The sequence below is a fragment of the Elgaria multicarinata genome, chromosome 9 (assembly GCF_023053635.1).
Source record: "Elgaria multicarinata webbii isolate HBS135686 ecotype San Diego chromosome 9, rElgMul1.1.pri, whole genome shotgun sequence".
NCBI classification, from domain to species: domain Eukaryota; kingdom Metazoa; phylum Chordata; class Lepidosauria; order Squamata; family Anguidae; genus Elgaria; species Elgaria multicarinata.
Window position 1 is genome coordinate 75,803,719 of NC_086179.1, and position 14,208 is coordinate 75,817,926.

Below are 14,208 nucleotides of genomic sequence, written 5' to 3' on the forward strand. Positions count from 1 at the left end.
CCAGAATGCTACCTATTCCATGTACAGGCCCAGCAACGCAGGTGAAGCTGAGGTGTCTCAATGCATGGATGAGACAGTGGTGTAGAGAGGAGTGTTCAGATTTGTTAAGCACTGGGGAACATTTTTGGACAAGCCAGACCTTCACAAGAGGGAAAGGCTGTATTTGAACCTGAATGGAATCAGACTGCTGGCACTTAACATTAACAAAGTGACAGAGCAGTTTTTTTGTTTTTGTTTTTAAACTGAATCCTGGGGGAAAGCCAACAAGAGCTGGGAAGCATCTGGTTTGGCTTGAATCATGCCTAGGGAATGAAGGTGAAAATGTTTCTGATTACCCAAATGGGGACAGAGAGGGAATAGGCCATGAACATATGGTGAAAGAAGATAGCTTGTCAAAGAGATGCACACACCGAGGACATCTGGGGAGAAACACCGTGTATGCTATTGGTAGAAGACGCAGATCCAAGATGGAAAAGTTGGAATGCCTTATTTTAAGGGAGAACTAAATATAGTGGGCATAATGGAAGCCTCGTGTGGAACAGAGAGAACTGGTGGGATACGGTCATCTCTGCATATAAACCTTATAGGAAGGACAATGAAGGGCAGACTGGAAAGGTTGTTGCTCTGTATGTCAAATAGGGCATAGTGTCAAGCAGACTAGAAAGGGGCAGATTCCTCCCAAGAAGTGCTCTGGGTGACAATATGGGCTCTAAAGTAATTTAGTACTAGAGACATCTTATCATTCCCCAGACCAGAATGCTCAAGGAGGCATCCAAATGAGAACGCGTTGTAATAATGAGTAACTTCAATTACCTCCACATTTATTGATAAATTTATGTTCCAGTCACGACAAAGAAGTTAAATTTCTCAATGTCCTAAATGACTGTGCTCTAGAACAGTTGGTCATGAAATCGACCAGAGGAGAGGCAACACTGGATGTAATTCTAAGTGGTGCTTCCCAGGAGTTGTAAGTTTTGAGTGTTGTGGAACAAATTGGAAACATTGACCACAGTGCTATCAGATTTAATATAGTGGAAAATTACCAAGGAAGTCCAACACAGACACATTTCACTTCAAAAGAGGAAACTGCTCTAAAATGAGGGAAATGGTAAAAAGGAAGTTGAAAGAGGGAGTCAAGAGGGCTAAAATGCTTGGAGGTTACTCAAAACCGCAATAATAGATGGCCAACTAGAATGTATACCATAGGTTAGGAAAGGTAGCACTAAGTCCAAGAGGTTACCGTCATGGTTAACGAGCAATGTCAAGGTAACATTGGTTATTATTGATATGGAGCTGCCATGCTTGACAGTGTCTTGTGCCCCCATAAACATTGGTCCAGGTATAATGTTGTGGCATTTCGCAGAGGGCACTTTGCCTGAGCGTCTTGGCCCAATACTTAGTTTGGAGACCTACATGACCAAATTTCCTATCCGTTGGTTGAATACATTGGTTAGTATTGGCATGGTGGCATCCACGTGCCCAAATTAAGAGTTGGACTGGATGTGACACTGTGGTCTCTTGTAAAGACTGCTTCTCTGGAGGCCTGGGTACTTCTCTGGAAGTGTGGATTTGGTGTGGGCTAAAACTTTTTGCAGGGTGCAGTTCCTTATGTATATATATTTAGTATATAGGGTGTCATTGGCCATAACATCCAAAGTAAGGTCATGGTTTGTTTAGGTAGTAGCATACTGCTACCATAAGCAAATATGGACATGCCCAAATATGGACCACTACGAAGCATACATCCAAAGTATACACCAGGGAGAATGGCTTCTACAAGATGCCCCAATCAATTCTTTGTTGTGGTGTAAGATACTATTCAATGTCACTTAGCTTCCTATCCACATTTTAACTCTTTACCAAATTGCAGCTTTCCACAGCTAGGAACTTGTACATCTCTGGCCCTTTGGCTTTTTTGAGCCAGCAAGCTACATCTTCACTTTAGAGGGATGTGTAGGTGTGTGAGTGGATGGTGTCACTATTTCTCAGTGAGCACAGAACGCTAAAAAAATTAGACATTCAACAGGGATTTTAAGCTTACAGAACTCAAGTTTGCTTGGTTTCTATTGCAAACATATAGATATGCATGCCAGATCGTAAGAGTTTATTAAATGTGAAAGAACACTGAACAAAGAAAGAGTACGTCAGTAAGCATTTCAGAATCTAGACGGGGCAATCAATCATTCCAATCAATCTTGTTCAAAGCTGGCAAAGTTCCTTTTTCAGAGGATGGATTTTAGTTGTATGCCTTTACTTAATTCAACAATATAACCTTTCTTGGGAGAGAAGAAAAGGTTAATTCAGTACTAGAACATTAAACTCGAGCCACTTCTTTGGATATTAGCCTGTTGTTAACAGAGATGCAAAGGGAGAAGAAGGAAAAAGTGCTAGTAAAATGCATTAGCAAAAGCTAAAATTCACAGTAAGTGATGTTGGCTTCTCAGCTGTAGATGGATGCTTCAGCCTGGCAGCTGAGTAATAACATATGTAAATATATCTAGTTCCTCAGCTTGCATTGCTAGGTCTAGAATGTCATCAGGTTAGCCTTTTGGTCATCAGTTTTCTTCGCCAACTAGAAGCAGAAGGGTAGTCATCAGAATTGCTGAAAGGGAGACAAAATGTTAAGAAGAAGCTGTGTATAAAGTAAGAGAGAAGACAAAACACGCTTAAACTTAGTAGTGGGTACCTGCATATACTTGCCTCTGTGTTTCCTCTGCTGCCTCAAAGGCCCAGGAAAAGGGGAGAATCGCCATAATAAGACTGAGAGGCAATTGCAGTCACTGACCTTCCGCTTGATTGCCTGCACAACCCAGAACTTGGGACAAATATCACATTTGCCCAATGTGTAGCCTGTGTCAGACTGGAACTAAAACAAATAGATGATTTTTTTCTTTTCAGGAAATGCATGAAATTTAAATATAGCAGAGATGGCATAATAGTTACGCTGGAGCACAATCAGTTTCTGCTGCAAATATGCATAATACATTGGTAGAATATGTTGAACATCAGCGATCAACTTCTACGTTGAACGTTAGCTAGAGTTAGATAACTGAATTCAGTAATTACCACATTCACTTATTAATGTGGACTGACACTTTACTTGCATTGCTGGGTGTTTCTGCAGATGGAACAAACACATTGTCAGATCTATAGATCCTCAGTAATACCTCAACCATCTTTTTCCTGTGAGCAAAAATGCAGTCATGCACACCAGACGATGTTCCTTGCATTCCAGAGAGCCTGCCCATTTTGTATGTTGTTGAATTCATTTGCTATAATGTAGCCTGATTATTCACTGGAGTTTTTCACAGTGTCCACAAGGCTGTACTAGCCTACAAGAAATACGGTATTTGTAATTTGATCCAATTAACAAAACTATGGGGGGGGGGACCCCTGTATTATATGCATTGAAAATCATTTTATATTCACTCCATCCTTTTATCCATAAGATATTAATATATATATATATATATACCTAGACGTGTAAAGAGTGAATATCACAATTTAGCAGTTGAAAATGATTTGATTACACAGCTACACTTTTCAGATTGCTGGGACTCTGTGGCCTTAGCTAGACGTACCTGTTGTTCCGGGGGAGAGGAGGGAAGACTTCGCGTTATGAATAATGTGAGATCTTACCCTCGTTTACACGTAAGGCATGACGGCCTTAAGAAGAAAGGTGTTGCGCCTGCCGTTTTTTTAATTCTTAAAGAGGCAGGAGCAGTCTACCGATCCTGCACAAAGGTAAGTGTTTTTTAATTTTTTTTTACCAACTTTCCCTGCTCCCCCCACCCTAGACCCGATGGGCGCAGCGCGGCTCCTGGCCCCGCACGCGTAATCGTGCGGGCCTGGGGGAAGCAGCAGAAATGGGCCACACGCTCACGGTCTCAAGCTCAGCCCAAGACCACGGGGAAAAGCAGGCCCATAGTGTAGGGCTGCATCCTGGGGCCAGGGAGGGATGATAACTTACCTGATCTCGAGATCCCGGGTATCAGCCCAGGATAACCGCTGGCGTAGCTAAGTCCTGTGAGTCTCCCTGTTGAATACACACATGGCAAACCTGGAGTTTTTGCAAGGTAATGTTTGCAACCCCGGCTGTAGAAGGAGCTCCCTACAGAGGTGTGCTAGGCATCTACATTATACTCTTTTTTATGCAAGGTGAAGACCTTTTTATTTTCTCAGAATTTTAAGTTTGTCATCTTAGTTTTTTTGACTTTACTATTTTAAATCTATATTTTAAATCTGTATTAATGTCTGCATTGCTGCTCAGTTTTATCCTAGTTTGTGCTTTTATATTGTACTTTTATACTATGTTTTTATACTGTTCTTCATTTTATACTTTGAATTGTCTCCATGCTTTTAATTTTTGTGAACCGGCCAGAGAGCTTCAGCTATTGGGCATTATAGAAATGCAATAAATAAATAAAATGGCACTGATGCCTCATGGGGCTTTTATTTAACTTCTTGACACCAAGAAATTGGTTGGAAATTTCTCCATGCCTAAACATCACCAATACTACTCTATGTTGCAAAAGCGGACAGGACTGGACAGGTAAAAACTTCTGGAGCTCTGGCAAAACCATTCCATTTACATTCATTAGTTAGCTTGGAATAACAGCATAGCGTTATGGATGTTCAGAAATAAGAACCACCAACAACAACAACCAACTATACAATCACGTTTCATTATTGAATATATTACTGAATGCACCTTTCCTGAGAAAAGCTGACAGATGGCCTCTCGGTGAAAGACCTTCACCTTTATCAACTTGCACAGAATGCCTGTTGCTGCTATGAGGAGATTTCACAAATGGGGAAATAAACTAAAATAATCAGATGGGTTGTTGCTAAACCAATATGCCTAAGTTAGGAAATATTTATTTATTTATTTATTTAAAATATTTGTATCCTGCCCTATATCATTAAGATCTCAGGGCAGCGTACAGATAAAAGCAAACAGTAAATATGCACAGTTAAAAACAAATTGAACTGTGAACCAAGTTAAAACAATATATAATTTAAAAGCAGTTAAAACAGTTAAAACAATGTGCCATCTTAGTGAATTTAACCATCAAAAGCTTTGTTAAAAAGCCATGTTTGTACTTGGGGTCGAAATGAAATCAGCGTTGGCGCCAGTCGGGCCTCCAAGGGGAGGGCGTTCCACAGTCGGGGTGCCACAACAGAGAAAGCCCTCTCCCTTGTCCCATCATAATGTATATGTTGCATTGATGGGATGTGGAGAAGGGCTCCTCCAACAGCTCTCAAGTCTCGGGCAGGCATATATAAGGAGAGGCGCTCCCTCAAGTATCGAGGTCCCAAGCCGTTTAGGGCTTTAAACGTCATTACTAACACCTTGAATTCTGACCAGAAGCGTATAGGCAGCCAGTGCAGTTCCTTTAAGTGTCATGTGGTCTCTATAAGATGTACCTGCCAGCAGTCTACCTGCTGCATTTTGCACTAGCTGCAACTTCCGAGTTGTCTTCAAGGGCAGCCCCACACAGAGTGTATTGCAGTAGTCTAATTTGGAAGTTACCAGTGCATGCACCACTGTGGCTAGGTTGTCCCTGTCCAGGAAAGGCCGTAGCTGGCGGATCAGCTGAAGCTGACCCCAAGTACTCCATCCACCTGGGTCTATCTGCTAGGGGACTAGTTAAGTCTCAAGAAGGCTGACTGCTGGTCAAAAGTAAGACACACAGTCCCACCTGCTTCCTAACTAGAGGTAGCTGTTTTTGGGTGAAACCATGCAAACAGTTGCTAACCAGACACTTTTTCACATATTTTCCTAACATTTATATTGTTGCTAGGAAAACCCTCATCTCTCCCACTCCTTTTCCATAAATAAATCTTAACGTTGATGAAAAATCAGATGTATTGTTTAAGTAGTAACAGAACTGTTCTTTCTGAGGAACTCTTTCTGAGGAACAGTTTAGAAATTAGGAGAGGATCTCAGGGCAGAAGGCCTAAGGGATGATTTTGTGAGGGGAAGGGCATGAAACATGGGGAAAAGCCATTATCCTGGATCTCAGCTGACCTGAAAATCACAAAGTTTTCTTTTGTGATGTATGTGTTTGATTTCTTTACTTTTGTTTGACTTCAGTCTTTGGAGAACCAAATACATTTAGGATTGAAAGTTTTTCTTTGAAACAACAAACCAACTCTTCACTCGCATATTCTGAATTTCATGGCCTAAATTGAGTCTTATCCAATCACTCATGCAATTCCACCTGGATGAGTAGCATGCTACTCAAGCCACTACCTAGTCTTCATGGGGGCTAATAATATCTATGTACTTATTGCAAAAATGATTGTAACACCTAGACTCATTCTTCTGTTGATATACCTGTAACCTACAAAGGGAAACTCACATGCCAGGTTGAAAAATAATGTATGAACAACAATGCAACTGAGTTCCGTTTCTGAAACATTTCCACTATCTAGAATGTTTTTATATACAAAGACTCTGTTCCATTTGTGATGTGCGGTTGTTTCATAAATTCTTATTAAATATAACTTTTAATATTTTCTAATGTTGCAGTGAAGGGCTGTAAGCCTCAAACGAAGAAAAGAAACAAATGAGCCCTATTCTACCAGACTTATACAATGCCTGTCTCTATCCCTCTTCCTATTGTAACTTTAAAGAAAGGATCAATTGTGAGTAACATGAGTCCTAGTATTGGAGAAAAGGCAGGATACAAATAATAACAACAACAACAACAACAACAGCAACACCTCATATATTCTGCTATGATTTCCTTTTGGTTCCCATATATAACATAAAAAACTGTGAAGATGAAAGGTTATGTGGAACACATGTGGACCTTGCCTCTTCTCCCTGTGACCCCTTGAGCCCTGGGAAGCCCCGCCAGCTTTTTCTCATTATCCAGCTCATCACTGTCCCCATGCTGCTATTATCACAAGAACATGGGGAGAGCCATGCTGGAACAGACCAAGGGTCCTTTTAGCCCAATGTCCTGTTCACACAGTGGCCAACCAGCTGCCCATGGGAATCCCAAAGCAGGACATGAGTGCAACAGCACCCTCCCACCCAAGTTTCGTTTCTTGGTGTGCTGCCTCTGATACTGGAGGTAGCCATCCTCCAGTATTAGCTTTATCCTCCATGGATTTGTCCAATCCTCTTTTAAAGCCGTCCAAGTTAGGGGCTGTTGCTACATCTTGTGGAAGTGAATTCCACAGTTCAACTATGCACTATGTGAAGAAGTACTTCCTCTTATTTGTCCTGAATTTCAGCTTCATGGGATGACTCTGGGTTCTAGTATTATGGGAGAAGGAGTAAAATGTCTCCTTATCCACATTCTCCCCACCACTTCTAGCATGTCTCCCCTTACGTGCCTTTTTGATAAGCTAAAAATCCTGCCTGGTAGGATCATTGCCCAGCCTTTTCCTGCATTTTTTATCCTGCACTGATCAATGCATGGATAGCTATCTCGGCTGCATCAGGAGCAAAGAGGGGAGGGGAGAGGTTAGAGAGAGAAAGTGGGGAAGGAGCCCCTGCCTTGCCCAATGCCAGCATGTGGCCACATCCCCACTGGCTTGCAGCCTCTTGACTTGCTACCTACTGCCACATTGTGGCCCTTGGGATACAAGGAATTTTGTAGGTCATGAGTTCCTTTAAATTTTAAGGCACAGAATACAGACATACTCAAAGCGTATGTGTGTGAAGTAAGTCACTAAGGCTGCAATCCTATACAGATTTACCTGGACATAGGTCCCATTGAATTAAACAGGGATTATTTCTCAGTAGACAGCCATAGGATGGTTCTATAAGACTGTGACCCTATGCATACTTATTTGGGGTAAACACCATTAAACTCAGTCAGGCTTACTTCTGAGTCAACATGCATAGGCTCAAACTGTTAAGATCAGTGAGATTGCATTAAACTTTGGTGTATTCATATTTAAAATAATGGTTACAAACATTTCAGTTTGTTTAGAGAATGCTCCTGAATGAGAGCTTCCAGGGGAAGCTGTGGGATGCTGCTGGATCATCATGCTAGTCTAGATGGACTCTTGGGGGCTGTCTTCACAGCACCGAGATGGTGCTGCATTCCCCCCAAACCCCATGGCTTTACTTATCCAGGGACGCCAAGGAGGGGAGTGCAGGTTTTCCAGCAGTCATCCTGGTACCAGAGCCACCCCTCCCACCCTCTTCCTGTTTTGGGGTGACCAATCGCTGGCCGGCTTCCACCAGGACCGCCCCTTGGATTGGCCACAGAGCGAAGTCAGATGGCGGAGAAGCCGTACTGACCTCGCTCCCACTGAAAAAGTTGGGGTAAGCGCAGCTTTGGGGGAAAGCCCTACAGTGGCTGTAAATCTGTGGCTGCGTCATATAACTGACGTAGCACAGATTTGCAGCCAGTGCGGGCTTTGGATACATATAGAAACCCACCCCCACCCCACAAAGAGGTCTTAAGGAGAGGGTCTATAGCGTTTCTATTCAAATGGACCTCTTGTGCAGTCTCAAGTAATAACATAGCACCTGGGTTTGCAGAGACTAAGCTTAAATTTGAATGTGAACACTACCTGACTCTAATTTCCAACTCTCATCTTAGAACAGCCCTTGCACGATTAAAGATGCAACAAATGAAAACAGCAGTGCTAGAAGGGCATTTTAATTTAAAAAATCCTTATGCCTCGAGACTTTGCCCTTGATGTAGTGACAAAGTGGAGGATCTAGCTCACTATTTGTTCTACTGCCCTATCTATTCTCAAATTCGTTCTAAATATTTAGATTGTTTTTTTGAGAAATAGTCTAGCTGGTCTGATTCAAAAAGAACACACTTTCTGTTTACAAGCAACAACAAGACTGTCATCTTGGCATTGGCCAACTTCACTCGTGCAGCTCAAATGTATAGAGCAAAATTTCTGACCTTGAATGTATGATTTGTTTTGGTATTGTTTTTATTGTGCTTCTTGTAACCATGGGTTGGAACAATAAAGCTTTGTTACTACTGCTACTACCCAGCAATGCAATTCTTGTGTTCTTTAAGTTTCAGTGACAAAGTGTTAGGTTGACTTGCATTCATTTTTATAACTATGACATGATTTCCTCATCAGCTGCTGTTTGTAACATGCAATCATTTCAAGGGCATCAGGACAGCTTAAACACCAATTTGCCAGCCAAGAAAAGGAGGAGATGTCACAGTGTAAGTGTTTTGGTTTGGTTTAAACACTATTGTCTTTGACAATAAACTTATAACGGTTAAGGCTATCAGCAGGAATATCTTTCTGAAGCAAAAATAAAATAAATGATTTAATGTATTTAGAAAATAAATACTCTTTCCAATTAAAACACCACAGAGAGACACATTTCAGTTTATACAGCCAAGCAAATAGTGGCTGTTCATTCAAAATTGTACATTTTGAAAAGGCAGTTTGGAACGAGCTGCCTTGGGAACTTGCCTGAGGCTGCTGTCATATAAAACTAGGCTGAAATTCATCTCTAATTAGAGTACATTGGATTGCTTCTTAGTTTGGTTGTTGTGGATTTTCTTCTCTTTGGAATCCAGAGAACGACGGACTTGCAGAAAGACCTATGAATGCTATTTAATGCAATTCTCAGAATGTAGGCAGGGTTTTCTGTGCCCATATACCTTTGGGAAACATCTTCACCCACACAATAAAAGTATCGGAAGAACATGGAGGACCAGGTTGCTGCCTGGCAGAGCTTCCTGTGACTCAAGGAATAATTTCAGCAAAACAAAGAATGTGTTATGTAAAATGTAAGCTTGAGTTCAATGGGTAAGGTAGATATATATATATATATCCAAGAACACAGTCATACTGTTAGAGCAGTGCGACGGCAGAATCAGTTACCTAGGGAGGTTGTGGGCTCTCCCAAACTAGAGGCATTCAAGAGGCAGCTGGACAGTCATCTGTCAGGGATGCTTTAGGGTGGATTCCTGCATTGAGCAGGGGGTTGGACTAGATGGCCTTGTAGGACCCTTCCAACTCTGCTATTCTATGATTCTATGATTCTCTGAATTAAGCCCGCTTTCTTTCAGTGGGGGCTTACTCCGAGGTAATTATGTTTAGGATTGTAACCCAATCTTTCTTACAATGATTCAAATGATTTGAAAGACCTTTCAAACCAAGTGCTAACTTTCCAGGCAGGATTCAGATGAGCTAAAATTTGATCTGAGAGCATAAAATCCAGCATTCACTCCATCCTTTCTTTTTTTCTCCCCCCTCCCTTTTTTTTTTTTTTTTTTTAAAAAGTTGCACCTTGGAAATAACCAATAGGTTTACATTGCAATCCTGTGTGCATCTACTCAGAAGTAAGGCTCATTGAGTTCTCTTGTGTATTAATTAATTATATTTTCACAATATAATTAATTAATTAATTCTACCCTAAAGATAGAAAGCACATTGTTTACTACAGCTATCTTTTAACACCAAATCTTGGATTTTCATAGACACAGGGAAGAATTTTCTTGTCTTAGGTATATGGGGAAAACTGCATTTGCACTGCTCAAACTTTTGATCATTAGCAATGTTTAACCCAATTTGGGTAGTGGTACAGGTTTTGGGAGAAGTGCAGGTTTGGGGAGGGGTGCAGGTGGCTCTGGGTGGTGGGGGAACAGAAAAATGTCCTTCTGTGAATTTCCTTAAATTATTTTAGATCCAAGACTTTTTAATAACCAAAGCAATCAAAGTAACTAAACTGCACATATTTGTCAGTTTGACTAGAACTTAATCAACTAGTCATTCACTTTAAATTGTAGAAATCCTGACATCAGTTTCCAGTTTCCAAATGTCCTTGGGTTATGAGAGCCATCTGAAGGAGAAGTCTCAAACCCAGCACAAAACCTGGATTGTCCTCACCATCCACTCACCTTTTTCAGAAAAAGATACAATTCATTCACCTCACAGAACCCTCCTCTTCTCATATCCTCCCCCAAGAAATGGTTGTCTCATGTTATGAGCAGCGAACAAGAGTCTCACTTACAAAATGATTTTCTTTATTTTTTTCATAATTTAGCTGAACCAACACAAAACTGAATACTGTAAAGCAACAAAAATGTTGAAACATTTTAATTTTGTTCAGTATTTACTAAATAAGGCTACTACACTCCCTTCAAAAAATAAAACCATAACAGAAGAGAAAGTCAGTGGAGTGAGGGACCTGGCTCTCTAATTTTTATAATACAGGTGAAGTTATCTACCATCATTTATTGCATGACACTTTCAGTCAGACATTGGTCATTTATAGTGCAGTCAGTTCATAATACTTTTCAAGTGGCTGGGCTTTAGTTGCTACTTGGACACTGATCAAAATCCTTATGATGAAATAAGACCATCTACGCAAATGTTTTATTCATAGACATTGTCACCCATAACTCATGGTTTCCTCAACCTGTGCATTAAAAAAAATCCTGAAAATGGGGAGAGGGCTTAAATAAATGAACTTCTTTTTCATACCTCTCATCTATGGTTGCTTGAACAATCCCTATATATTTTTCTTTAGTAGCATAGGACTAGCATAATACTAAAAGTTAATTGGAGTATTTAGGTAGTATACTACAGTGGACATTGGGGAAAAAGTTTTATATCGGCAAATATCTGTGGGGAAGGAGGAAAGCCCATTGGTTGACTTCATCATATCACTATGAGCTAAACTTGTAGACAAAAGGGGCACCACATTTGGATGTTATTATTCTATCTTCTTTCCTTTTCTTGTTTCTTAAATAACACTCTTCTTCAAATTGTCACTACCCTATAATATTGAACAAGAGGGCTTTCAAAAGTATGAGGTAAAAAAAAACCCAACGCAACCCACCCACCCACATCTTGATCAAGGAGCAAGCTGACTTTTATACCAAATTGGAAAGGAGGAGGAGAAAAGAGGGAAATAACGTAACTCAATATGGAAAGTAAATGATTAAAACGTTTTACACTGTTTTACTGGTATATAAAAGACCACCCTCCTCAAAGAAAAAGCGGGAAAAGGAAAGGGGGAAAATAAGAGAAAGAGAGAGAGAGAGAGAAAGCCTTCCAACAGTGCAATGGTTGAATGCATTTATGTAATATAAACAACATTATTCTTTGCTTTACTACAGAGTCCTCTCTGGCCATGCTTTACATCCAGAATGTCCCAATGGAAGAAAGCAAACTACACCAGTCACTTCAGAGACAACTGAAGTAATAAAAACAACAACTCAACTCTGAACCATTTTTTTGTCATGTCTGTCAGAGTTACCACGTTAATTGTTAAATAGGATTTTCTACAAATATACAACATATAAAAACTGTTAAATATATAACTTTAGGCTTTTCAAAATACATTTAATGATCTCTTTCAAACAAGTGTTACTTTCCCCCCCTTGGATTTGCTTTCTGGTGCTAAATGGTGTATCAGATGAGACATAGGCCACAGATGACCGAACATGCTCTTTGCAAATACTGTATTATCCAACTTTTAACGATCAAAAAATGGAACCATAGAAGAGGCATGTTGAACTGGTTAAACTCAAAATGATTTTAGTACGAGAAGTCAATCTAAGCACAGAGAAGTAAAGGTGGTGCGTAGACAGTTTGTGTTGTTTTTGATCAAAGTCCTGTTTTCTTGTTGGAGAACGGTCATTTTCTCCCCTCGTTCCCTTGTATTTTTAAGTGTACTTTCCCCCAAGAGCAGTTCCAGCTTTGTCTGCAGTATTCCATAAAGACATTCGCTGGACAGCAACCTTGCAGCACTGGGTGAGCTGAATTCGTGCAGGGTGATCCCCATACTGCTGAACCCAAATAACCTTGTTAACAGTAACATTGTGTCCACTTTAAAATAGATTTTGCTCTTTGGTCTATTTTATATACTGAAACATAAGAAAATAAAAGCAATTCAGGCAGTCTAGGGCACAAGAAGACTTTATCTTCTGCACCTTAGTGTCCTCCCGTAGACAAAACAGTCTTCTCTAAGGCTGATTGGGATGAGTACGCTCCAGTGTAGTAGACTCTTCAGATTAAAACATGACCACAGATCAAGTCCAGAAGTGGTGCATAACGTAGATGAGACGTTAACTGTGAACTGGTGGTTTTTGTTTTTGTATTGCTAATGCCCAAGCATTTCTCTTCCATTTCTATTCCTTGGTCCAGTGCTCTTTAGTATGGTAGAACAGACTTTAGCTCATAACGTAGAATTATGCTGTCTTGGATGAAATACAGAGAAATAGACAGTTGAACTGATGACATATAATGGATGATGATGATCCACAGCAGCGAAACTTGACTAGGGAATGTAGACCACACAGAGCCTAAAAACTCCTACAAGGCTTCTCTGTTGTTGCATTTGTCAGGAGACCTGTAAGTCAATAAGAACAAATGAGTCGACATCTTAACTTTAAAATTGATCACTGTGTAGTTTAGAATAGCCTTAACTATTTACTGATCTCACTATCAACCCTTCCCAAAAATTAGAAATATTTTTCTCTGTCCTTAAATTGGCAAAAACAGTTCAGTATACATGGTGGTATTTTTTGTTAAAAGGAAATTGTGTTATTATTTTTTTACAAATAACATAGGGGAAATTTTGAAATGCAGAATTATTTCAACATAGTATAATATAGTGCAATAAATTTGGTTTATATCATCTGATTTTCCGATTTTAAGACATAAGGTCATGTTCTGATTATTTGGGAGACTAATCAATACTGCCCTCTAGTGATATCATTACTAAAGAAATATTTATTATCTATGTAATTAAATATTGATTTTAATTATAGAAACAATTAATAATAAAGGTAGCAATAAAAAATTCTGTAAATTAAAGACAAGATATAAAACAGATATTTTACTAAAGACAGTCACTGTCAAACCCCCAACGATGAGCAAAAATAATAACTTTAAAAAGTGCATACGCAAAGCATAAACAAAAACAATTACAGAGTCAACTAAATGAATGATTTTCTGGAACAAAATGAAACATTAAAAAAAACTTTAAAAATTTCCAGTTCATACAATGTATTTCAGTCTTGCAATAGATGTGTCATGCAAACCTGATCTCGAAATATTAAAGCAATATTTCCTTTGACATTTTCATGTTTCCTCAATATTTAGAATGTTTACTATTGATGGTCTAGAAAATATGAAACAGCAAATACTAGCAAGAACAGGATTCATTTCACTCACTCCAAGCAGAGCATGAAATTTTGATTTTGATTTTTTAACCTACCCATTTGAGAGGTAAATGAAAAGAAC

General features: G+C 39.7%; 1 protein-coding gene across 2 annotated transcripts in view; it reads right to left on the reverse strand.

Annotated features, from left to right (window-relative positions):
- Positions 1-11,853: 11,853 nt before the first annotated feature.
- TAFA5 (TAFA chemokine like family member 5) overlaps positions 11,854-14,208 on the reverse strand; it is a 360,511-nt gene continuing 358,156 nt past the window's right edge. For both annotated transcript variants that reach the window (XM_063134111.1, XM_063134112.1), the window contains exon 4: positions 11,854-13,312. In XM_063134111.1, coding sequence (XP_062990181.1) covers positions 13,304-13,312 — 9 coding nt within the window. In that variant the 3' untranslated portion in view covers positions 11,854-13,303. The remainder of the gene's footprint in view (positions 13,313-14,208) is intronic.